General features: G+C 43.6%; 1 protein-coding gene and 1 long non-coding RNA gene across 2 annotated transcripts in view; one reads left to right on the forward strand and one right to left on the reverse strand.

Annotated features, from left to right (window-relative positions):
• Positions 1–6,411, forward strand: part of LOC141073007 (uncharacterized) — an 85,847-nt gene extending 79,436 nt beyond the window's left edge. Inside the window, 1 exon segment of the mRNA XM_073560289.1 lies at positions 4,474–6,411. Coding sequence (XP_073416390.1) covers positions 4,474–5,768 — 1,295 coding nt within the window. The 3' untranslated portion in view covers positions 5,769–6,411.
• Positions 6,412–8,329: 1,918 nt separating this feature from the next.
• Positions 8,330–26,546, reverse strand: part of LOC141072985 (uncharacterized) — a 203,578-nt gene continuing 185,361 nt past the window's right edge. The window contains exon 5 of the long non-coding RNA XR_012226928.1: positions 8,330–8,892. This is a non-coding gene — a long non-coding RNA (uncharacterized lncRNA). The remainder of the gene's footprint in view (positions 8,893–26,546) is intronic.

Here is a 26,546-nt window from a genome sequence, read left to right on the forward strand (position 1 = left end):
GCTCAGATCCTCCAGGCAGTACCATTCCGTGTGGCGGAAGGGACTAATCATTCTCGATATTTCGTGAGGGCTATAGTGGAAACCAATGAATGTTTTCCACAGCGGAAATACTTTCCCTGCAGATTTTTCTTTACTCCTTTCCGCCTCTATTAATTCAATTCCCAGTAAGTGTTTCATCTGGGCTATTATCACCACCATCGATGGGGTGCTTGGTTTATGCCATTCGCCAAATAAACCACGTACATCACAGTACATCATATGGTACATTGATGAAGATCGCTGAGACCGAAACGTCTTTTACTGTATGTACTGTACTTTATTAAATCACTATTTTCATTGGATTTATTACGTGTGTGCCAAGTTAAAGGGAATCTGTCACCCCTTTTTTCAAATATGAGCTGCCGGCATCGCCATCAGGGGCTTATCTACAGCATTCTGTAATTCTGTAGATAAGCCCCCAATGTAACCTGAAAGAGAAGAAAAAAGAGTTAGATTATACTCACCCCGGCGTCTGGTCCGATGTCGCCGTCAGTCCTGTGCATCGCCTATATGTAGCAGAGGTGATCGAATTGTGGCAGATTCTAGCCTCCCATGGAGGCTATTGAAGCATGTCAAAAGTAAAAAAAAAAAGTTTTTAAAAATATGGAAAAAAATTTAAAAAAATAAAAGTTCAAATCACCCCCCTTTTGCCCCATTCAAAATAAAACAATAAAAATAAAATCAAACATAGACATAATTGGTGTCGCCGCATTCAGAATCGCCCGATCTATCAATAAAAAAAAGGATTAACCCGATTGCTAAACGGCGTAGCGTGAAAAAAATCAAAACCCCAGAATTACTTTTTTTGGTCGCCGCGATATTGCATTAAAATGCAATAATGGGTGATCAAAAGAACATATCTGCACAAAAGTGGTATCATTAAAAACGTCAGCTTGGCATGTAAAAAATAAGCCTCCACCCAGCCCCAGATCAGGAAAAGTGAAGAATCTACGGGTATCAGAAAATGGCGCAATTTTTTTTTTCTTTAGCAAAGTTTGGAATTTTTTTTCACCACTTAGATAGAAAAGAACCTAAACATGTTTGGTGACTATGAACTCATAATGACCTTGAGAATCATGATGGCAGGTCAGTTTTAGCATTTAGTGGACCTAGCAATAATGCCAAACAAAAAACAAGTGTGAGATTGCACTTGTTTGCAATTTCACCGCCCTTGGAATTTTTTTTGCTGTTTTCTAGTACAAGACATGGTAAAACCAATGGTGTCGTTCAAAAGTACAACTCGTCCCGCAAAAAATAAGCCCTCACATATTGACGGAAACATAAAAAACTTATGGCTCAGAGAAGAAGGGGAGTGAAAAATGAAAACACAAAACCGAAAAAAGCGCCAGTCATTATGGGGTTATAAAAAGGTCTACTTTGCCTCTTTCAAATGCCCGACCTAAATTTACGAAACCTCACCTCACCTACTATAAAAAGTTCTCTTTAAAAGTATATTTCATCTTGAAACTCATGTGATGGAAAATATTGGCCCTTACGATAGTTTAGATTGCCTAGAGCCACCGAGCCCCCTAGTCTAAATACCTCAGAGAGGTTTCACCACTAGTTAATAATTTTTTTCACTGATGAAGACTGTTCACTTTGATCTTTCCAGTCGATTTGTTATTGTCTATAGTCACAGTTTTGCCCATCACACCTTAACCCCTTTACATGGATCTGTGTTTCCAGAGAGACCCCTAGGCTTGGGCCATGAAGTTAACTACTGTTCGGTGGTATGAGACGGCAAAAAGTATAGTCAGGTAGCCACGTCAGAACCAGGAGTGCAGAGAAAATACAAAGTAAGAAGACACTAGAGTAGTCAGTAGACGAGACAGGGTCACAACAGGAAACAAATAGTCAAGCCGGGAGCTGAGCACAGAGGACTGAACCAGAGGAGATAAAGCCTGAATCTGGCAGCTTCCGGCAATATGCTTCGGGCTTTAGTAGAGTGTGGTGCTCTCCACTTGGCTGAAGCAGGGAGAAGATCACTCAAGCTGGACAGCACACACCCATACTACCAGACTGGATGGTACTATTTGTCCATGGCACCCTAATCTCATTGGTTGGACAAAGCCAGTGCTACCCAGAGCTTCTCATTCCAACGTCTGGTCCATCACCAGTAGCAGATTAAATAATACAGCTCCTGGTCATAGAATCAGACGTTGCAGGAGCAGATCCCAGAGAAGATGTGACACATCACTTGCAAAAGCCGTAATAAAACAAAAATGTTAGAAAACCAGAGTACTAGAAATCCCCATAAAGTGACTCCATTTTGGAGATTAGAACTCTCAGTGAGTTAATCTATAGTGACTGATAATAATAATAATTTTATTTCTATAGCGCCAACATATTCCGCAGCACTTTACATTTTAGAGGGGATTTGTACAGACAATAAAAGTTATTACAGCATAACAATAATCACATAAATCAACAGACACCAAGAGGAATGAGGGCCCTGCTTGCAAGCTTACAATCTGTGATGAAATAGGGGAGACACGAAAGGTGGATGGTAACAATGGCTTTCATTGTTCGGACCAATCAAAGTGTAAGAATCAGGTGTTCATGTAATGCTGCATGAACCGGTTATCATTCAGAATATGTAAAAGTACAGACACAGAGGGCTATTAAATGCATAAGGCATATGAGAACATGATAATAAAATAATTGGATGCATTAAGAGAGACATAGATGCTCAAGAGGAGAACATAATTTTACCTCTATATAAGTCACTAGTGCGACCACACTTAGAATACTGTGTACAGTTCTGGTCTCCGGTGTATAAGAAAGACATAGCTGAACTGGAGCGGGTGCAGAGAAGAGCGACCAAGGTTATTAGGGAACTGTGGGGGGTCTGCAATACCAAGACAGGTTATTACACTTGGGGTTATTTAGTTTGGAGAATCGAAGGCTTAGGGGTGATCCTGTTACAATGTATAAACATATGCGGAGACAGTACAAAGACCTTTCTAATGATGTTTTCACTCTTAGACCTGTGACGGGGACAAGGGGGCATCCTCTACGTCTGGAGGAAAGAAGGTTTAAGCATAATCACAGACGCGGATTCTTTACTGTAAGAGCAGTGAGACTATGGAACTCTCTGCCATATGATGTTGTAATGAGTGATTCCCTACTAACATTTAAGAAGGGTATATAAACTAGTTTCCTTAATATTGCGTTGATCCAGGGAGCTAGTCTGATTGCCGTGTGTGGAGTCGGGAAGAAATTTTTTTTCCCAATGTGAAGCTTTCTGTTGCCACATGGGTTTTTTTTGCCTTCCTCTGGATCAACACGTTAGGGTATGTAGGTTAGGTTTGAACTAGATGGACTTAAAGTCTCCCTTCAACTTTAATTACCGTACTATGTCACTATGAGGAACCTGGTTATGCAATGATTAACCGCAAGGCACTTTGCAAAAAATGTAGTTAGAATAAAATGTACATAAATACCCCCCCTTACAGTGACAATTTTGATTCCACAGGAACTTTCCAGAAATTAGTATGCAGTGTATGTTGGAGACTGAAAATTACAAACATACAATTTTTCACCCAACACATTGTGCCCAGATTGTGCTCCAGGAGACACACACACCATAAATTAAGTGGGTTCTTCTCATTATATTAATGCCTAATACATGGGTGCTAAATGTGGTTTGAGCACATTGCAAGGCTCAGAAGTGAGGGGGAGATTTGACTTTGGGAGAGCAGATTTTACTGGATTGGTTTATAGAAGGCATGTTGCTTTTCAAGAGATTTTGAGGAGCTAATAATGTGGACCTATGGTTTTCCAATGACAGATGATGAATCTGAGTGGAGACTTGTTTTTGCGGGATGAGTCCAGTTTTTATTGGTATTATTTTCACCTACATAACATTGTTTGGTGGCGTTTTATTCTATTTTTCGGAGGCAGAATGAACAAGCAGCTGAACACCATCCTCTTCTGGTTAATCTTATGTTTTCTATTAGACTGTGAACGGTCATTGTCTTGGTAAATGAATAATTCAATATTTTTACATAACTTTCCATTTTTACTGACAGCTTAAGTAGAAATGTTCAAAAATATAAAATTCAAGGATTTTTTAGCCAAAATATTAATCAATTCTTTTCTCAGCAGATGACTGTACCAGGAGATCAGAGGGACAGCTGACGTCTTCAATTTTTAAATCAGATGATCTTGAGATCCCACAGGATACAATTGCAGTGACTGTCATTACTCCAGCTATACCATCATCCCTTCACAGCAACGATCTGTCATCTGATCCTATGAAACAGGTCCTGTTTTCTTATTCATTACTGACTACTAAGGAAAGTCAAAGTTACAAAATAAGCTTTAAAAAACGAACTGATTCTAAAGCAAAGAAGCCATTTTCACCATCAGAATATGGAAATAGTTTTCCTCTCAAAAATTCTATTCATAAACGTCAAAACATTCACACAGCAGAGAATAGATTTTCTTGTTCCAAGTGTGGGAAATGTTTTAACCAGAAATTGAATCTTCTAAAACACAAAAGAACCCACTCAGGGGAGAAGCCTTTCTCCTGTTCAGAATGTGGGAAATGTTTTTACCAGGAATCAGATTTGGTTAAGCACCAGAGATCCCACACAGAGAAAATGCCTTTTTCATGTTCAGAATGCGGTAAATGTTTTAACCGTAAATCCGTTTTGGTTAACCACCAAAGGATCCACACAGGGGAGAAGCCTTTTTCCTGTTCAGAATGTGGTAAATGTTTTAACCAGAAATCTGCTTTGGTTATGCACCAGAGAACCCACTCAGGGGAGAAGCCTTTTTCCTGTTCAGAATGTGGGAAGTGTTTTAACCAGAAATCAGATTTGGTTAAGCACCAGAGAACTCACACAGGGGAGAAGCCTTTTTCCTGTCCAGAATGTGGGAAATATTTTAACCAGAAATGGAATCTTCTTGTACACCAAAGAACTCACACAGGGGAGAGGCTTTTTTCCTGTTCAGAATGTGGAAAATGGTTTAACCATAAATCAACTTTGGTTAAGCACCAGAGGACTCACACAGTGGAGAAGCCTTTTTCATGTTCAAAATGTGCGAAATGTTTTAACCATAAATCAGATTTTGTTAAGCACCAGAGAACCCACACAGTGGAGAAGCCTTTTTCATGTTCAAAATGTGGGAAATCTTTTAACCATAAATCAGATTTTGTTAAGCACCAGAGAACCCACACAGTGGAGAAGCCTTTTTCATGTCCAGAATGCGGGAAATGTTTTAACCGTAAATCAGTTTTGGTTAACCACGAGAGGATCCACACAGGGGAGAAGCCTTTTTCCTGTTCAGAATGTGGTAAATGTTTTAACCAGAAATCAGCTTTGGTTAAGCACCAGAGAACCCACACAGGGGAGAAGCCTTTTTCCTGTTCAGAATGTGGGAAGTGTTTTATCCAGAATTCAGATTTGGTTAAGCACCAGAGAACCCACACAGGGGAGAAGCCTTTTTCCTGTTCAGAATGTAGGAAGTGTTTTAACCAGAATTCAGCTTTGGTTAAGCACCAGAGAACCCACACAGGGGAGAAGCCTTATTCTTGTTCAGAATGTGGGAAATATTTTAAACAGAAATTGAATCTTGTTATACACTGTAAGGGATCTCACAGGGGAAGTGGGGCATCGACTTTGCTCACCTCAGGGGAGGGGAGAGAAGGACCCACAGAGATCTGCTCTCTGGCACCACCACTTACTCCAGGTCAGTCAGGTTACTGCACCGAGGGCAAATAGTTGCCGGAAAGGCTTCCCTTACAGGTACAAGTTAGTGAGGCACTCCCAGTGAGGAGGATATTTATCACCAGTCCAGCCTGGGGATACAGTATATATTTAAACCTCCTGGTTGTCACTGTCAGATTTCCTCACTAAAATGCAGCCCTCCGTTCTGCTGATGACCTGAGGTTAGTATCCTCAATAGTCAGAACCTCCCACTCCCGTCTCCAAGACTTTACACGTGCCGCGCCAATTCTTTGGAATGCACTTCCCAGGTCAATACGATTAGTCCCCAATCCCCACAATTTTAAGCGTGTCCTGAAAACGCATTTATTCAGACTGGCCTATCGCCTCAACACATTAACCTAACCTATCCCTGTGTGGCAGAGCCAAAAGTTTTACCATAACCAGGTTCCCAGCATCATGTTCCCACATGCTTTATGCATCCATTAGCCCTCTGTGTCTGTACTGTTACACACTTAACATTATGGCTGGTCCATACAATCAGAGCAACGATTACCACCCACCTTTCGTGTCTACCTCTTTCCTCATAGACTGTAAGCTTGCGAGCAGGGCCCTCACTCCTCTTGTTATTTGTTATAATCTACTGTATGTGATTATTGTTATGCTGTAAAGTCTATTGTCTGTACAAATCCCCTCTGAAATGTAAAGTGCTGCGGAATATGTCGGCGCTATAAAAATAAAATTTATTATTATTATTATAAAATAATATGGTATTCTGCCACCAGTTCCTCGTTCGACATAAGACCCGTCCAACAACAGGCTTATATCGGGTCAGAAACCAACCTAGGTAGCGTACAATTGACCAAGCGAGCGTGCGGACGTGGGGATTTGTGAATCAAGATAAAAGAGCAGCTCAAGATTACCGTATTTTTCGGACCATAAGACGTACTTTTTTCCCCCAAAATTTTTTGGGAAAGTGGGGGGTGCGTCTTATGGTCGAAATATACTAACCTCTGGAGGCTGGTGCGGGTGCCGCGGAGCTCTGTAGTGCGGTGGTGGCAGCGGTCTGTGCTCCGGTGCAGGGGTAGCGGCTCTCTGTGCTCCGGTGTAGGGGTGGCGGCTCCGCCGGCATTTCCTCCAAGCCCGGAGGCCCCTGCACATCCCTTGCTGGCCGCCGCCATGTTGCGGTGGCCTCCGGGAACATGGACGCCGGGAAGATGGCCGCCGGTCCGGAACAGCACATGCGCAGGTTCAGATCTCATTCCAAGATCTCGGGGGACGAGATCTCATTGCCGAGATTTGAATCTCGTCCCCCGAGATCTCGGGACGAGATCTGAACCTGCGCATGCGCCGTCCCCGGACCGGCGGCCATCTTCCCGGCGTCCATGTTCCCGGAGGCCACCGCAACATGGCAGCGGCCAGCAAGGGATGTGTGGGGGCCTCCTTCTTAGAGGAAATGCCGGCGGAGCCGCCGCCGCCCATGCATCGGAGCACAGAGAGCCGCCACCCTCACCCCACAGAGCCTACCTGCTCCAGCCCCAGCACAGCTGCCCCAGCCCAGCTGCCCCAGCACAGCCCAGCTGCCCCAGCACAGCCCAGCTGCCCCAGCACAGCTGCCCCAGCCCCAGCACAGCTGCCCCAGCCCAGCCCAGCTGCCCCAGCACAGCTGCCCCAACCCGAGCACAGCTGCCCCAGCACAGCCCACCTGCCCCCGCGCAGCCCAGCCCAGCTGCCCCAGTACAGCCCAGCTGCTCCAGCACAACCAACCTGCCCCAGCACAGAGCCACCACCGCACGAACCTGGACCACTGAATGACCCCTGTGACCACTCCTCCACCTGTGCCAGATCCATTTCCAGGTAAGCTGTATTCGGAAAATTGGGGTGTGTCTTATAGTCCGAAAAATACGGTAATTTTATATTTAATTGCCGAAAAAGCGCACTAGAAATATACAGGTATATATTTACAAGAACAATATACAGGTAAACAGTCACAAGTGTAGTACAAGGATAGGGTATTGTTAGGTTGCAATTACCGTGTTATGTTATGTAGCATGTGACCATAGGGAGGCGCCTATGGATCACAGGTCCAAATCTTTCCTGGCTGTGTCAGCTAACGTATCCTCCAGCCATTACAAAACTAAACTCAAAATGAACAGCTGTCTCTTATCTCCTAGGCTGTCCCCTCCCACACTTTGTGCCCACCTCTGGGGTTGTGCAGCCCCTCCCACATCGGAGAGTATGATTTTCTGAATAGAACCATGGAGGTTCATAACATTCCGCCCGAAGCTCTGAATGAAATGGCAGCAATTCCTCAGAGCCTGCTGTGACTTGTTGTATGGGCTGTCTCCATGTGCTCGAATCAGTTTGCCTGTAGCTGCAGAAGCTCACATTTTGGTGCTAATTGGTGGGGACCAAGCTTCAAAGAGTTTTTAATTAAAGAAAAATATTGCATTGCTTTTTATGGCTTGGGGGAATACCAAGGTGGGGGCACATTCCAGGAGGGACATCTCCGTCGTCCCTCACATACACCAAAGAATTCACACACAGAGGAGATGCCTTTTTCATGTTCTTATTAAGGAACATGTTCATATGAACTTATGTTATACAAAACAGGTGTCTTAGAAAATATTAAAAATCTCTTAGCTGAACAGTCTACTTGAGGCCGTTTTTCTGTAAAAAATAACAGTGCTGCCGTTAGTGAAGACTCCCCGTTAGAGGTTGCCATAGTAAGGTGAAATGTGCCCATTAGTTCTTACCGTCCTGACATGAGCAGTGTGAGTGCCAGCATTGACACGGCGTCCGCCGTTTGTCCTGGGTGCTGGGCATAGTGAGGCCGGTGGTGTATTTATCTGCAGGGAAGATGGCGGCCGGGCGGAAGTAGCCCAGCGTGTGTTCCAACGCCGCCATCTTGCATTCCACAGGAGGGTACTATGGGAGGGGGAGTGACCTGTGTTTACCACCTCAGTAGGAGGATACTAGAGGGGGCGTGTGTGTTCAATGCACATGATAGTGCGTTCCACTACATTGTGTTGAGCTTCTTGCAGGGGAGTGTAGTCCGGTGGACACAGAATCACGGGTGCTCCACTATAGAATATATAGAAGTCGGGCGGTGCCATGGAAGAGAACAGTGACATTTCGTGCTCAGGAAGTAGTGATTTCACTAAATTCACTGCTGTTGATTCTGCAATAGAAATACATACAATTAATAACCTGCTAGAGTCAAACATTACAGCATGATACATCACAAACCTGAGAAAGTAAAATTAAAGTTATGACATAAGAAATGACTGGACATCATATTCCTTAACCCCTTGGGTGCCAAAGTATTGAGCTCGTGAATCAAGTATGCCTCTCTCCTTTTGAGGAGATTGATACGGTTACCACCCGAGTGGAATTTGGACCTGCTCTCTGACTTGAAATCTTAATTGAGCAATTGTGTGGTCTGCATTAACGAAATGGAAAGGGATCAGAAGAAGCAAATTTATACACCTGATGGTAGACTTGTGTTTAGAAATCCGATCCCTTATGGGTTGTGTAGATTCTCCCACATAAAGTAACCCACATGGGCATTTGATTAGATATACAACAAAATATGTATTGCATGCATAGTATTTCTTAATATTTTACTTCTTTCCTGTATGAGGGTGATGGAAGAAACTGCCCTATTGAACATTGCTGCATTGCATGCACTGCAGGCAGGGGAAGGTACCATATTTAGGGTTCATAAGAAAGCTTTGTTGTTTGGGTGGACAGGAGGAACCTACGTCTGCTCTAACTAAAAGATCTCGTATGTTACATGGTCTCCTAAAATAAGGAAGGAACGGTTCTTTAAATTCATCTACGTTAGGATGGGCTGTTTTCAAAATGTGCCAGTGACAATGTATGTAGTCGGTAGGACAAACGGTGATAGTCATGGACAAAAGGGATACGGTTCCCTGTTTTTGATTTTGGGGGAGTAGTTAAATCCAGAAAATGTAATGTACTTGGAGGGTACCCCCTCTCTGTGAATTTTGTGCGCATTTCTTCCATTCGTTGTTTCGGGAGCTCTGTGTCTGAGACTATTCTTTGAACCCTTTTCATTTGGGATTTGGGTATAGAGTTCTTCATCCTCGTGGGATGAAGACTTTCATAATGGAGCAAACTGTTGCGATCTGTTGGCTTTGTGTATAAATTGGTGAAAAAATGTCCGGAGTCATCTTTGATAACTAAAGTATCTAGGAAGTTAATCTTGCATGTCATGTGTCATGGTAAAATCAAGGCCGGGCCAGAAGGATTTTAGGAAGGTGAAAAACGTATCTAATGTATCTGGTGGTCCCCCCAGATACAAAAAATATCGTCGATGTACCTCTTCCACAGGAGGGCTTGTGTGCAGAAGAGGTCATCTATGTAAATTATGTTTTCCTCAAAGTGGGCTACATAGCAATTAGCATATGGAGGTGCAGTATTTGAGCCCATAGCGGTGCCTTTGATTTGCAGATAGTACTTTTCCTCAAAGAGGAAGAAATTCTTCGTTAGGATGATTGAGAATAGGTCACAGCAAAGGTTGACCTGTTCTGGGTTGAAGTCAGATAACTCACGCAATCTGTGTACTGATCTATTACCCTCAATGTGGGGTATTGACGTGTACAGATCCTTGACGTCAAACATCACAAGGATAGCGTTTTGTGGTATGTTGCCTGGATTATGTATGATGTCTAGAAAGGCCCCTGTATCCAACAGAAATGATGATGTATGTTTTATGAGAGGTGTTAGTATTTTTTTCTAAATATTTTGAAGTAGGAGAGAAGACAGATTCTGTGGACGCCACAATTGGTCTTCCTGGAAGGTTATCTAGACTTTTGTATACTTTTGGAAGTACATAGAAGACAGGGGTTATAGGGAACCATTTGGTTAGATACTCACACGTTTTGTTGTCAAGAACCCCTCTGTGCTTGTATTTGGTCAGTGTCTCTTGAATTAACTGTTTGACCTCATGAGTTTGGATCACCTTGAAGTGGTTGATAGACCAATGTGTCACCCAATTGGCTATATATCTCACCTAGGTACATTGATTTGTCAAGGATCACTATCGCTCCACCCATATCCGCTGGTTTAATAATTATGCCTTTGTCATCTTGTAGATTACTTACATTTCACCTTACTATGGCAGCCTCTAACGGAGAGTTTTCACTAACGGTGGCACTGTTACTTTTTACAGAAAAATGGCCTCAAGTAGCATGTTCAGTTACTTATGGTATGTAGGCTCTTCACATCCCAATATACCACTATTATATTGCGGTGCACACACCATGACCCTGTTATTTTCCTCCTAGGCATTATTACCTTCATACTGAGAGCTTACAGTGCATCATAGGGATATGTGCCGCTCTCTTATGATTTATCTCTTGATCTTTGGAATTGTTCGCTTCTGTGATTCATAAAATATGCCTTAAGCTATAATGCGATTGATGTTTCTTAGCATTTGATACCTGTAAATACATTCTGTACCCAGATTGAATTTTTGTACATTTTGTGTATATACTTTATTTTTTATACATTTGTATCTGTTTTATTTCCAGTACATTGGTGAAGGTCATACAGACCGAAACTTCACTGTATTTACTGTACCTTATTAAATCACTATTTGCATTGGAATTCACTTGTGTGTGCCAAGTTTATATATACATGTGCTGACATATAGACACAGAAGTGGAAGAAACCTTTTGTCCATAGGAAATACAACATGATCTCTTCCAGATAAATATTTTACACGTACACTAGACACCTTTGTCCCTGTAAGAGAGGTGTTGCACCTGCAACAGAAATATGTCTCTGAAAAAAAACAAAAAACACGGAATATTGAAATTTGAAAAAGAAAATGTGGAATATTGGAATTTGTATAAATCCAATATTAATGAGACATGTATTTCCAGCATCGGGGCTAACAAGGAAAGAATACACTTACTTTTTTATAACTGTAGTCCCTGCCTATGAGCCACCAATCCACAGTAGCCAGGTAACTGATAATAGCTATGCAATGTTACCAGAGGGGCAGAGGGACTGGACTTCACTACCACCATTACTTGCCTATAACTCGGGTAATATCTTCCTTCATTCATTCACCTATTTTTCCCATTATACCACCTTGAATTGCTCTCTATCTTTATCCCCGCAATGGGTTGGTGACAAGGTTGTCATGATCAGCACTCTGAGCAACATGAATATACGTGCTTTCTTTATTCTTACTATGCTAATCTGTTGTGAGTTCATTTTCCCCTTCGTCACTGGGGTCTGGTGAACTCCCTATTCTGGTAAAGGAAGGTAATGAGCCTGGTTATCAGGCACCTGAGTCTAATGAGGATGACTGGCTGAGTGGAGTTACGGACTGGATATAAGGCTGCCGACGCCCTTCTGCCCTGCGGGTGATTTCTCTGTGGACTTCTAGGACACCAGTCTGATTCCTGCTCCTCTAAAGCTAAGTTTTCTGTTTTGCCTGTTAGCTTTTTTGTTTTCCTTGCTTTTCAGTATTCTGCCATTCCCTGCTGGGGTAAGCTGAATCTCCTTTTGCCTGTAGCTCTGTCTTCAGTATATTCCTGAGTACTGACATAGCTTTTTTGAAGCCTAGCGTCTTCAGGGCCTTTTTCACTGTCTGTTGGCTCTTATTTTCATAGGGTTTTTCACGGATTGCAGACAGCAGCCTTCCTGTCCTTTTCTATTTAGTTAGCTTGGGCCCCTCTTTGCTCAGTCTATCTTTCTGTCTGTGTTAGTATTTTCATCTTGCTTCACCGTCATTATATGTTGGGGGCTGCCTATTGCTTTGGGGTCTGCTCTGGGGCAGTTTAGATTTCCCTTTCTTTCTTTAGGCCTATTTAATTCTCCGGCTGTGATCGAGGGGTCTAGGGCATCGTAGGAACCCCCCACGGCTACTGCTAGTTGTGTTGAGAGGTTCAGGGGTCTGCAATCCGATAGCTGCCAACTTCTCTGGTTTTCTGGACTTAGCTAGCATTTCTGTTTTTGCCTCCTACGGTGACTCAATCATAACAGAATCACCCGCCATACCGCAGATCCTAGGGTACTCAATAGCAGGAAAGAATTGTGTTTAAAAAAAAAAAAAGGCGTGTGTATATTCTTTCCTTTATATCTCTGAGGCCGTAGGGGGAATTTTTTTTTTTTCCTCTCTCAATGGAGATAAAGCAATTGTCTGATCGTGTGGAGCAGCTCGCTGCGGAAGTGCGGGGAATTTCCGCCTACCTTGCTCGTTCGCATGCTGTTGAACCAAAGATCCCTACACCTGATGTATTTTTTGGGGATCGATCTAAATTTTTGAGTTTCAAAAATAATTGTAATTTATTTTTTGCCTTGAAGCCTAACTCGTCAGGGAGCTCCGCGCAGCAGGTTAAAATTGTCATCTCTTTGCTGCGTGGCGATCCCCAGGATTGGGCGTTTTCTTTGAAACCAGATGATCCTATTCTGACTAATGTGAACGCATTCTTTCAAGCTTTGGGGTTGTTGTATGATGAACCTAATGCTATTGATCAGGCTGAAAAAACCCTGTTGGCATTGAACCAGGGTCGAGATTCTGCAGAGTTGTACTGTCAAAAGTTCCGAAAGTGGGCGGTCCTTACTACCTGGAATGATAATGCCTTGGCTGCTCTCTTTCGGAAGGGTTTGTCAGAAGCCGTAAAAGATACTATGGTGGGATTTCCTGTTCCCTCTGGTCTGGACGATTGTATGTCATTAGCCATTCAGGTTGATCGGCGTTTACGTGAACGCAGGATTGCACGAGAGGTGTTGCCACCGGTTGAACAGACGTCTGAACCTATGCAATGTGATAGAGTTTTGTCTAAGGCGCAACGTCAGGAGTTCAGAAGGCGTAATAAGCTGTGTTTTTTTCTGTGGAGATGCCTCGCATATTATTTCTGTTTGTCCTAAACGAGAGAAACGCTTTGCACACACGTTTTCTGTTGGTGGTGTTCAACCTAAGTTTCTTCTGGCAATTACTCTGATCTGCTCCCTGTCCACATTTTCCGCTAAGGCTTTTGTGGATTCGGGAGCAGCGCTAAACCTAATGGACTTGGATTTTGCTAAACGTTGTGGATTTCCGATGACACCTCTGCAGACGCCTATCCCTTTGAGGGGGATTGATGCTACTCCTTTGGCTAAAAATAAACCTCAGTTTTGGACCCAGGTGGTCATGCGGGTCGCCCCAGACCATCAAGAAAATTGCAGATTTTTGGTATTGCGTGGTCTGCATGATGCCGTTGTTCTGGGGTTTCCCTGATTGCAAATTCATAATCCAGTTTTGGATTGGAAATCTGTGTCTGTGGTGAGTTGGGGTTGTCGGTGTGCCTTTAGTGAGGCTCCGGTTTTTTCCACCTCTCCTCAGTCGCATGATGTTCCTGACTATTTGGCGGACTTTTATGATGTATTTAGTGAGAATGAGTCTGCGTCCTTGCCTCCTCATAGGAGTTATGACTGTGCAATTGAACTAAGCCCGGGGTGTAAGTTTCCCAAGGGTCGGCTCTTCAATTTATCTGTACCCGAGCACGAGGCTATGCGGTCCTATATTAAGGAGGCGTTGGAGAAGGGTCATATTAGACCATCCTCTTCACCCTTAGGTGCCATTTTTTTTTTTTGTGGCCAAAAAGGATGGTTCTTTAAGGCCTTGTATTGATTATCGTGCCCTCAATAAAATTACTATTAAATATCAGTATCCGTTACCCCTGATTTCGGATCTATTCTCTAGAGTTAGAGGTGCTTGCTGGTTTACCAAGCTTGACCTCAGGGGGGCGTATAATCTTATCCGCATTAAGCAGGGGGATGAATGGAAGACGGCGTTTAATACTCCGGAGGGACATTTTGAGTACCTGGTGATGCCTTTTGGGCTCACTAATGCCCCTTCTGTCTTCCAGTGCTTCATGAACGATATTTTCCGAGACTTTGTAGATAAATTTTTGATTATCTATCTGGATGATATTTTGATCTCCAAGGATTGGGATTCTCATGTGGAACATGTTCGGACTGTGTTCCTGATCTTGAGGGAGAATTCCCTGTATGTCAAAGGATCGAAATGCCTTTTTGGAGTACAGAGGATTTCATTTTTGGGATTTATTTTGTCTCCGTCAACTATTGAAATGGACCCAGCCAAGGTACAGGCCATTTATGATTGGGTTCAGCCCACTTCTTTGAAGGCCCTCCAGAAGTTTTTGGGTTTTGCTAATTTTTATCGGAAATTTATAGCAAAATTTTCTAGTATTGCCAAGCCATTGACTGATCTGACTAAGAAGGGTGCTGATGTGTTGAATTGGTCTCCGGAGGCTGTTGCTTCCTTTCAGGAGCTAAAGCGAAGATTTACCTCCGCCCCGGTTTTGCGGCAACCTGATGTCTCACTCCCGTTCCAGTAGAGGTGGATGCTTCTGAGATTGGTGCAGGAGCTGTTTTTCCCAAAAGGATCCTGTAACATCTAAAATGAATCCCTGTGCTTTCTTTTCCCGAAAGTTCTCTCCATCTGAACGTAACTATGATGTGGGGAATCGGGAACTGTTGGCCATGAAATGGGCATTTGAGGAGTGGAGACATTGGTTGGAGGGAGCTAAACATCAAGTTGTGGTCCTCACTGACCACAAGAATTTGATTTACCTAGAGTCGGCTAAACGCTTGAACCCTAGACAGGCTAGGTGGGCCTTGTTTTTTACACGTTTTGATTTTGTGGTCTCTTTTCTTCCTGGAACTAAGAATGTCAAGGCAGACACCCTTTCTAGGAGTTTCTTTGCTGATTCTCCTGTGGTGACCAAGCCTGCTACCATCTTAGGCGAAGGGGTAGTTCTTTCTGCCATCTCGCCCGATTTGAGACTTGCTCTGCAAGAGTTCCAGGAGGACAAACCTGAGCGTTGTCCCAGTGGAAAGTTGTATGTTCCTGACCAGTGGAAGAAGAGAGTGATGTCTGAAGTTCATTGCTCTGCATTGGCTGGTCATCCAGGTATTTTTGGTACTAGAGATCTGGTGAGTTGCTCTTTTTGGTGGCCCACCTTGTCTCATGATGTCAGGAATTTTGTGCAGTCCTGTGGGACTTGCTCCCGGTCTAAATCTTGTTCTCGCTCTAGTGGGTTGTTGATGCCTTTGCCGGTCCCCTGGAGGCCATGGACCCATATTTCAATGGATTTCATCTCTGATATGCCGGTCTCTCAAAGAATGACTGTTATTTGGGTGATTTGTGATAGGTTCTCTAAGATGGTTCATCTTGTACCACTCCCTAAGTTGCCACCTTCCTCTGAGTTGGTGCCCCTGTTTTTGCAACAGGTGGTTCGCTTACACGGGATTCCTGAGAACATTGTGTCTGACAGAGGAGTTCAGTTTGTGTCTAGATTTTGGAGGACTTTCTGTTCCAAGCTGGGAATTCAGTTGTCCTTCTCCTCTGCTTTTCACCCTCAGACCAATGGGCAGACAGAGAGAACAAACCAGACCTTGGAGTCGTATTTGAGATGTTTTATTTCCGCTGATCAGGATGATTGGGTTTCATTTTTGCCCTTGGCCGAATTTGCTTTAAATAATAGAGCTAGTTCTGCCACTTTGATGTCACCTTTTTTTTGTAACTTTGGATTTCATCCTCGATTTTCTTCAGGGCAGGTGGAGTCTTCTGCCTGCCCAGGTGTTGCCACTGTGGTGGAGAGAATGCACCAGATCTGGGACCAAGTGGTGGATAAGTTATCTCTCTCCCAGGAAAAGGCCCAGCGGTTTTCCAATCGACATAAGACCATTGGTCCCCAGTTTAAGATCGGTGATATGGTGTGGTTATCATCAAAAAATATTGCTATGAAGGTGGCTTCTCCTAAGTTTAAGCCTAGATTTATTGGACCTTACAAGATTTTGGAGATTATTAATCCGGTCTCTTTTCGTTTGGCTCTTCCTGTCACATTTAAAATCCATAATGTGTTCCATAAGTCATAGAATCATAGAATCATAGAAACGTAGAGTTGGAAGGGACCTCCTGGGCCATCTGGTCCAACCCCCTGCTCAAAGCAGGATTCGCTAAATCATCCCAGTCAGATGTCTGTCCAGCCTCTGTTTGAAGACTTCCATTGAAGGAGAACTCACCACTTCTCGTGGCAGCCTGTTCCACTCATTGATCACTCTAACTGTCAAAAAGTTTTTTCTAATATCTAATCTGTGTCTCCTCCCATTCAGTTTCATCCCATTGCTTCTAGTCTTTCCTTGTGCAAATGAGAATAAAGTTGATCCTTCTACAATGTGACAGCCCTTTAGATATTTGTAGACAGCTATTAAGTCTCCTCTCAGTCTTCTCTTTTGCAAACTAAACATTCCCAAATCCTGCAACCTTTCCTCATAAGACAGGGTTTGCAGACCGGTCACCATTCTGGTCGCTCTTTTCTGAACTTGCTCCAGTTTGTTGATGTCTTTTTTAAAATGTGGTGCCCAAAACTGGACACAATATTCCAGATGAGGTCTGACCAAAGAGGAGTAGAGGGAAATAATGACTTCACGTGATCTAGACTGTATACTTCTGTTAATACATCCTAGAATTGCATTTGCCTTTTTTGCTGCTGCATCACACTGTTGACTCATATTCAGTCTGTGATCTATTAGTATACCCAAGTCTTTTTCACATGTGCTGTCACTTAGCCCTATTCCTCCCATTCTATATATGCTTTTTTCATTTTTATTGCCCAGATGTAGTACTTTGCATTTCTCCCTGTTAAAAACCATTCTGTTAGTTGCTACCCACTTCTCCAGTTTATTTAAATCTTTTTGAATCCTCTCTCTCTCTTCTCTAGTATTAGCTATCCCTCCTAGCTTTGTGTCATCAGCAAATTTAATCAGTTTACCCTCAATTCCTTCATCTAAATCGTTGATAAAGATGTTGAACAATACAGGGCCCAGGACAGAGCCCTGTGGTACCCCACTTGAGACATTCTTCCAACTGGATGTGCAGCCATTTACGACCACTCTTTGGGTCCGATCACTAAGCCAGTTATGAATCCACCTAACAGTTGCCTTGTCCATTCCATACTTAGTCATTTTTTCAATAAGGATTGTATGAGAGACTTTGTCAAATGCTTTGCTGAAGTCAAGATATACTATATCTACAGCATTTCCTTGATCCACCCAATCAGTGATACCGTCATAGAAGGAAATTAAGTTAGTCTGACATGACTTATTAGTTACAAACCCATGCTGACTCTGTTTAATCACTTCATTCTTATCCAGGTATTGACATACATGTTGTTTAATAATTTGTTCAAAGATCTTTCCTGGTATAGAAGTCAGACTCACCGGCCTATAGTTGCCTGGGTCCACCTTCTTCCCCTTTTTGAAGATAGGAACATCATTTGCTCTTCTCCAGTCTTCTGGCACTTCTCCTGTTCTCCAAGAATTTTCAAAGATTATGGAGAGGGGTTCAAAAATTTCTTCTGCTATCTCCTTCAGTACTCTGGGGTGTAATTCATCTGGACCTGGAGACTTGAATTCATTTAGGTTAGCTAAGTGTTTCCTCACTATCTTTCTGTTTATAGATATCCTGGATTCTTCTATTCCCTTAATAGGACAGTGAATAACAGTTGATGTTACATTTCCTTTCTGAGAGAAAACAGATGCAAAATAGGAATTTAAAAGTTCAGCCTTCTCAACATCCTGTCTTACCATTTCATCATTTTCATCCTGTAAAAATCCTATAGCATCTTTGACTTTTCTTTTACTTTTGACATATCCCCAAAATCCTTTATTATTGCTTTTGACATCTCTTTCAAGCCTCAATTCATTTTCAGCTTTAGATAATCTGATTTGTGCCCTGCAGGTTCTGCAGACAGCATTATATTCTTCTTTAGATATGCCTCCCTCTTTCCATTTTATAAACATTTTTTTCTTCCTTTTTAGCATGTGCTTAAGTTCTGTGTTCATCCATCCTGGTTTCCTTAAATGCTTCCTATTCTTCCCTCTTTTCGGGATTGTTAACAACTGTGCTTTGAGAATTTCATTTTTCAAGATTTCCCATCCCTCCTGGACATTTTTGTCTTTTAGGATATCCAGCCATTGGATCCCTCCAATTCTCTTTCTGAATCCCTTAAAATCTGCCTTTCTGAAATCTAACCTTGACGTCTGAGTCTTCACAGGTCTTCCGCCTCTAGTTATCCAAAATTCTAAAATAGCATGGTCGCTACCTCCTAGGGTCCCAGCCACTTTTACCTCCTCAACCATTTCCTCCCTGTTTATAAGGATTAGATCCAAGGTAGCAGTTCCCCTTGTTTTCTCCCTTACCTTTTGGAAGATAAAGTTGTCAGCAAGAGAGGATAAGAATTTCCTTGACCTGTTAGTTTTGCCTGAGAGAGATTCCCAACAAATGTCTGGATAGTTGAAATCTCCCATGACAACTATGTCATATTTTTTGGAGAACTTGGCCATTTGATGCATAAAGAGTTCATCCATATCTTCACCTTGCACAGGCGGCCTGTAGTAAATGCCTGCAATGGTGTCCTTTCCATTGTTCTGTCCTTGTATTCTTACCCAAACAGTTTCCACAGAACTCCCAGTCTCTGAAGCTTCAATCTCTGTGCATATATACTTGTTTCTAACATACAATGCGACACCCCCTCCTCGTTTATCAAGTCTGTTTCTTGCAAATAAGTTGTATCCTTCTAGTCTTGTATTCCAATCATGTGTATTGTCCCACCAAGTTTCAGTGATTCCAATGACATCATATTTCTTTTCCTGTGTTAGTAGTTCCAGTTCTCCTTGTTTATTGCCCATGCTTTGTGCATTAGTATAGAAACATTTTAGTTTGTGATTGGTTTCTCTTTCTCCAATATTTTTATTAATTAGATTCTTTCGTATTTGTTCTTCCTTTCCACTTCTAATAGCAGAGTTCTCGATAGCATTTGTCAGGTGTATGGCTTTTTCTGGTCTTTTGCTTCCCTTCCCATGTTGTTCTAGTTTAAAGCTCTCCTTACAAGTGTAGCAAGGCGACTTCCAAAGTCCTTGTTGAAGAGGTTTGTTGAACCAGTTGTTCCTGGGGTGGCACCTCCAGACCCTGTATTGGTTGAAGGTAACATGGAATATGAGGTAGAGAAAATACTGGATTCCCGTCTGGCTAGACGGAGACTCCAGTATTTGGTTAAGTGGAAGGGTTATGGTCAGGAGGATAATTCCTGGGTCTCTGCCTCTGATATTCATGCCAAAAGATTGGTGCGTGCATTTCATCGGGCTCACCCTGATCGCCCTGGTGGCGTGGTTGAGGGTTCGGTGACCCCTCCTCAAGGGGGAGGTACTGTTGTGAGTTCATTTTCCCCTTCGTCACTGTGGTCTGGTGAACTCCCTATTCTGGTAAAGGAAGGTAATGAGCCTGGTTATCAGGCACCTGAGTCTAATGAGGATGACTGGCTGAGTGGATTCACGGACTGGATATAAGGCTGCCGACGCCCTTCTGCCCTGCGGGTGATTTCTCTGTGGACTTCTAGGACACCAGTCTGATTCCTGCTCCTCTAAAGCTAAGTTTTCTGTTTTGCCTGTTAGCTTTTTTGTTTTCCTTGCTTTTCAGTATTCTGCCATTCCCTGCTGGGGTGAGCTGAATCTCCTTTTGCCTGTAGCTCTGTCTTCAGTATATTCCTGAGTACTGACATAGCTTTTTTGAAGCCTAGCGTCTTCAGGGCCTTTTTCACTGTCAGTCTGTTGGCTCTTATTTTCATAGGGTTTTTCACGGATTGCAGACAGCAGCCTTCCTGTCCTTTTCTACCTAGTTAGCTTGGGCCCCTCTTTGCTCAGTCTATCTTTTTGTCTGTGTTAGTATTTTCATCTTGCTTCACCGTCATTATATGTTGGGGGCTGCCTATTGCTTTGGGGTCTGCTCTGGGGCAGTTTATATTTCCCCTTTCTTTCTTTAGGCCTATTTAATTCTCCGGCTGTGATCGAGGGGTCTAGGGCATCGTAGGAACCCCCCACGGCTACTGCTAGTTGTGTTGAGAGGTTCAGGGGTCTGCAATCCAATAGCTGCCAACTTCTCTGGTTTTCTGGACTTAGTTAGCATTTCTGTTTTTGCCTCCTACGGTGACTCAATCATAACACTAATCCTAGCAGTATCTAACACTGAATGTATTCATTTACATATTTAAATAGCCGGATACTTTGATTTAACCCTCCTTCATGAACAATGTCTTCACTAATGAGTTCAGAAAAATGTCTATAAAATTTAATTTTCTCTTTCAGTGCTCTAAAAGTGATCAGTGACCTTCATAGGGAAGTAATAAACAAGAGTACACATAATCAGATGCAAAAAATATAACATTTACTTACCATAAAAGTAATAACTCTAAAAGTACTCGCATTTCGCAACTCCTGCCAAATAGCCCCCAGTTTTCAATGCATAACTATTATTAATATGTAAATATAAGGGGAAAAAACTTAATTCTAAAGTACCTAAAATGGTATTTGACACAAATTCATTCAGAATTAGATGTTAAAGGTTCATCAGAAAAAAACACATTTGCAGTGCAAAGAGCGAGAATTGCACATCATTTTTGCATGTGACAGTCAGATATTGTATTATAACATTTGTGACAATCATAGCTAGAAAGCCTTCTGTGTCCGCTTTCCATGGTTCAGGTGGTGCATCTCCTTCTTTTGGGAGGTGGTAGAGGTGGTGAATTTTCACTATCATCTTCTGGGCGTAATCTTTTGAGCCGAACTTGAAGGCTAGAGGGGATACCGAGAGTTTTCATACTTCTCCTGAGTATCTCTCCAAGCACTAGTTCATGAGCCAATTTTTTCAGATAGGCTCTTCTACGGAGTGGTTCAAGCTGAGTTTCAAGGTAAATCACTTGTGAATTTATACCATCTAAATTCAACATAGTGAAAAATATGACCATTGGCCAACGCCTGGAGTTTCTGCTGACGCTGAAAGTTGAGCACATCTGATCAGCTGTATCAGCACAGCCTTTGGTTGCAGTATAAAATGTAATTATTTCAGTTTTTTTGTGCTACAGACCCAGGATTGATGGCATCATTATCATGAAGCGTTGAGACAAAAATTACATTTTTCTTTTTGCTCGGTACATAGGAACCAAAACCTTTTTATTCTTGCATGCAAACATACTGCTGTACTGTTTTCTCCCTTTCACATTTACAAATTGTGGGGGCAATTCTTTTTACCATTTGTCAGCTGTTATATTGTGACCCTATCCAAAAAAAAGGCTCAGCTATTCTTTTCACATCACTGGGTTTGTGTCACAATCTATTTTTGGATCCGTGGCAGAGTCTGGATTCTTTTATAAACCTTTTTCTTTTGCCCCTGGTGGCCACCCGTGTTACTACAACTGTAGTTGCTTTACTGCTGGTTTTCCCCCCAGTGGCCGCTGGGTTTACTGCATGTTTAAATTAGCCAGCAGGTGGCGATCAACCCCCTCCTTCCTATTAAAGGAAGTCAGGTGCTTAGCTTCTTGTTGGTAATACTGGTCATTCACTAACCAACCTTGGAGAAGAGAGGAGCTATCTGGAGCAGTGCTATTGCAGCTTATCTGGAGCCTTGGTGTTTCAGCTGTAAGCTGTGTTCGGGTGCCGTACCCTGCTGCCTCAGGAGCATTGGCAGCAGAGAAAGATAAGTTGTTTGTTATTCCCACCCAGTGTCGCTTGCGGTTCGTCATGGTGTGGGGGCATGTTTTCACTGTGGGCAGACTGGTCATTTCATCAGGGTTTGCCCAGCACCCGCCAAATCATCTGTACCAGCTAAAAAGCCGCGTTCCCCTGGTCGTGTGGAGGGAGGCGACCAGGGAGTGTATATTTCCTCCATTTTGCCCTCTCAGTGTACTTTGTCAGCAGAAGTGGTGGTTGGCGGGGTACCTGAGGGCATACCGGTGTTTGTGGACAGTGGACCAGGAGTCAATCTGGTGCTCACTTTGTCCAGACTCATGGCCTGAGGTGTTGGACACTAGCCGAACCCCTAGGTGTCCAGGCCATTGACTCTGTCCTACTAAGCCAGGGGAGGTTGACCCAAGTCGTAGAAAATATACATCTGCGTATAGGGACTCATCATGTAGAGTCCCTGTCATGCTACGTCTTGGGGGGAATGCCATCACCTATCGTTTTAGGCCTCCCTTGGTTAGAAAAACACAACCTGGTCATTGATTGGCGGTCTAGGGAAGTAGTCAGCTGGGGTCAGTCGTATGAGGGCTGCTGCCTGGGGGCTACTGTCTCTGCCGTCTTTCTCCAGCCATCCCCTTCTACTCCAGTGGGGGCAGCAGAGGTGCTGCCAGGGAGTAGGGGCAAGTCTCAACCCTCACCATTAGCCAACCCTGAGAGGCAGCGTCCTCATAGTAGGAAGGGTCAGAGGAGGGTGGTGACTCCTTCTGAACATTATGGGGGTGTGAGTGTGAAGAGTTCACCATCTTGTGGCAAACGTGTGCGTGGCAATAAACGTTCAGGTCCGGACCTGTGTGTGAATGAGTACGTATGGATGTCCACCAAAAACATCCGGTGGAAGTGTGCTGCAGGGCTCTGGAGTTCTAGTGTGATCAGGCCGTATCAGGGGTTGGTAATAATGTCACGGTGTGACTGACGCAGGGCCAGTCACACCGTGACAGTTTGTTGTTGACACGGTATGGACCTTTTGGCTGTTTTCCTACATAAATTTCAAGTCTCTATGTGTAGCCCTTCCTGGCATCAACAAGGGCATAAATCTTAATTCCGTATTTGCTAGGCTTTTATGGAATGTATTGACGAAACGCACATCTGCCACAAAAACCAGGAATCATTTTGTCTATAGTGACTTTCTCCAGAGGGCAATGACATTTCTTACATCTCTCGAGAGCTGGGTCCTGAGATCCCATCTGCGCAAGCGCCGGCGTCCATTTTTTACCGGAACCATCGCACACACAGGGGAACTGTGGAAATGCCGGGGCTCTGGCCTGTCGCACAATTTCGCAACAGCCGGACACCCGGACATCCCCTGATCACGGCCTATATTAAGGCATGTACACTTTGTAAGACGCACCCCCATTTTTCCCCCAAGTTTTGGGGAAAAAAAGTGCATCTTACAAAGCAAAAAATACGGTAAATAACAATTATTATCATCGAACAGCATCTTCACTTCAACATCATGAAGAGGTCTTGACAAATCATACATTTTCCTCTCCATTTCAGCAGATAATCTGAAGCAAGAGAGAGAGTATGTGTTAGGGAACAGTGTGCCTGAGAAGCACACTTTCATTTGTAAGAAAACTTTACTTATTTCTATAAAATATCCACAAACTTTGCACTATCCAATCATAAAACAAGCTAAAGTAACAATTGTGATGACTAAAAACATAAAATACCAACCTTATATAGTGTAACGTGTTCGGGAACAATGTGTCTGAGAGGTCAGCACAGTTCTATCTGCTCTCCTGAGTCTCTGCGGTACAACTGTGATATCAGGCTTCACAAAGCAGCAAGAGTCAGGAAGATATTGGGGATGGGGGATTTCCTGACAATCTGGGGAGGAGGGAGAAATGAAACTAAAGGCCCTTTTACATTTAGCGATGCACCAGCGATCCGACCAGTGATCCGACTCGGCAGGGGCATAACTAGAACTGATTGGGCCCCAGAGCAAACTTTTAAACGGGGCCCCCTTAAAGACACACCCCCTCAAAACCACCCTCTTCAAGACACACCCCCTTACTGATAATGCATACTAGAGTCACATTAAGTAACAGAATTAGAAATAATGTAACACAATTATTCCTAATCCTGTAACTCAGTCAATACAATCAAATTAGTTAAGCATTGATAATTTTATATTTTAAGTTGCTGACCCAACACCACATGGTATACAGCGCCCAGCAAGACATGGTATATAGCGCCCAGCACCACCTGGTATATAGCGCCCAGCACCACCTGGTATATAGCGCCCAGCACCACATGGTATATAGCGCCCGGCACCACATGGTATATAGCGCCCGGCACCACATGGTATATAACGCCCAGCACCACATGGTATATAACGCCCAGCACCACATGGTACATAGCGCCCAGCACCACATGGTACATAGCGCCCAGCACCACATGGTACATAGCGCCCAGCACCACATGGTATATAGCGCCCAGCACCACATGGTATATAGCGCCCAGCACCACATGGTATATAGCGCCCAGCACCACATGGTGTATATTTACCTGGTAGCCCGCCAGGCCAAACAGAGCCTGCCCCTGAGCCTCCCTCCGTTATACTCAGTCACCTCTCTCTCTTGCAGCCCCTGGCCGTTGCTTGTTCCATCTTCTCATCTCAGCAGTGTTCTTCCTGCTTTCAGCGTCCACGTGGTGCCACTCATTACATATGTGCATAGGTAAAGAGCGGACGCTGAAAGCAGGAAGAACACCGGAGAACTGAAGATGGAATAAGCACCGGCAGGCCGGGGGCTGCAAGTGCAAGAGACATGCATTGCTAGGGGAGGAGTTGTAGTTAATTGCACTACCCGAGTAGCGCCGATTGGAGCTGGGGACCCGGGGCCCTATATGGGCCGGGCCCCAAAGCAACCGCTTCGGCTGCTACCCCGGTAGTTACGCCACTGCGACCTGGTCAGGATCGCTGGTGCATCGCTAAATGATCGCTAGTGAGCTGCCACACAGGCAGACCTCACAACGATGCAGCAGCGACGCAGCGCACGATACTCACCTTTCACACATAGCGATCCTGACGTCCTCCCGCCCACCTCCACGCGTCGCTTGTCGTCACAGCAGGAAGACAAGAAATGGAGTCGGACATTCTCGCACGATCAGCGATAACCAGCGGGGGAGCAGGTCAGAGGTAAGTATCACACATAGCGATATCGCTAGCAATATCGCTATAACGTCACAAAATCAGTGATGTTATAGCGATATCGCTAGCGATATCTCTATGTGAAAAACCCCCTTAAAAGATCTGTACCTGTCAGATCAGTTCCTGACGAAGGGTTAAGAGACACATCTGATAAGGTAGGTTCAAATTCAATTTCATTGGGAAAACCGTGCAGCTTAAGTTGTCTGTCAGGTCATTGATTGTCATAATTGAAATGAAAGCAACGCCTTAATAGGAACCATGAAAATATGGAAATGTCCGACATTCAAAATAGAAATGTCCCACAGAATTGGTGCGCATAGTAGCATTGTCGAATAACATGAAAAATGGGTTTGGAGAACCAGCTCACCTCATCGGTCCTAGGCGTGTAGGTAAACCATGTGACCACTCATGTGTTTGCAAGAAAAAATGAGAAAAATTCCAAAATTTCTTTAAAGAATTTAAAAACATGAATCTGCCGGTACGAGGCTACCCGTTTCGGTAGCACAAATGTGCTCTTTATCAAAGCTGTGTGAAAATGAATGCTAACAGAGCTTTACACAGAGAAGTGACCAATAGAGTGATCAAATGAAGGACACATGTTAAAGACAACATGATTGGCTGAAGGAGCCAATAGCATCATGAATATAAATGGATAGGAGAACTACAAAAATGAAGTGCAACCTATTAAAAGCAAAAAGAGAAGAAACCACACAATGTCTTAGCAGAAACACTCAGATTTTAGAATATATTGCAGAAAACACAAGCCAAGGTTGTAAATCTTTCAGTGCAGAGGTCCAGCGCCTGCGCACTGCAGTATTCTGCTCTAACCACAACAGGGCAGAGCAGTGCGCCTGCGTTGGAGCCACGACAGGAAGGGAGGAAGAGGACAGCATCGTATGAAGATGGGAGGCGCCGGACCGCAACACCCATTGGACCAAGAACGGACCGCCCCCCAGCGATTACAATATAACCCTTTTTTCTTATCTTTCAGGTTACATTAGAGGCTTATCTACAGCATTACAGAATGCTGTAGATAAGCCCCTGATGTCGATGCCGGCAGC

Source organism: Dendrobates tinctorius, unplaced genomic scaffold (assembly GCF_039654945.1).
Source record: "Dendrobates tinctorius isolate UK_male_01 unplaced genomic scaffold, ASM3965494v1 ptg000294l, whole genome shotgun sequence".
Taxonomy (NCBI): domain Eukaryota; kingdom Metazoa; phylum Chordata; class Amphibia; order Anura; family Dendrobatidae; genus Dendrobates; species Dendrobates tinctorius.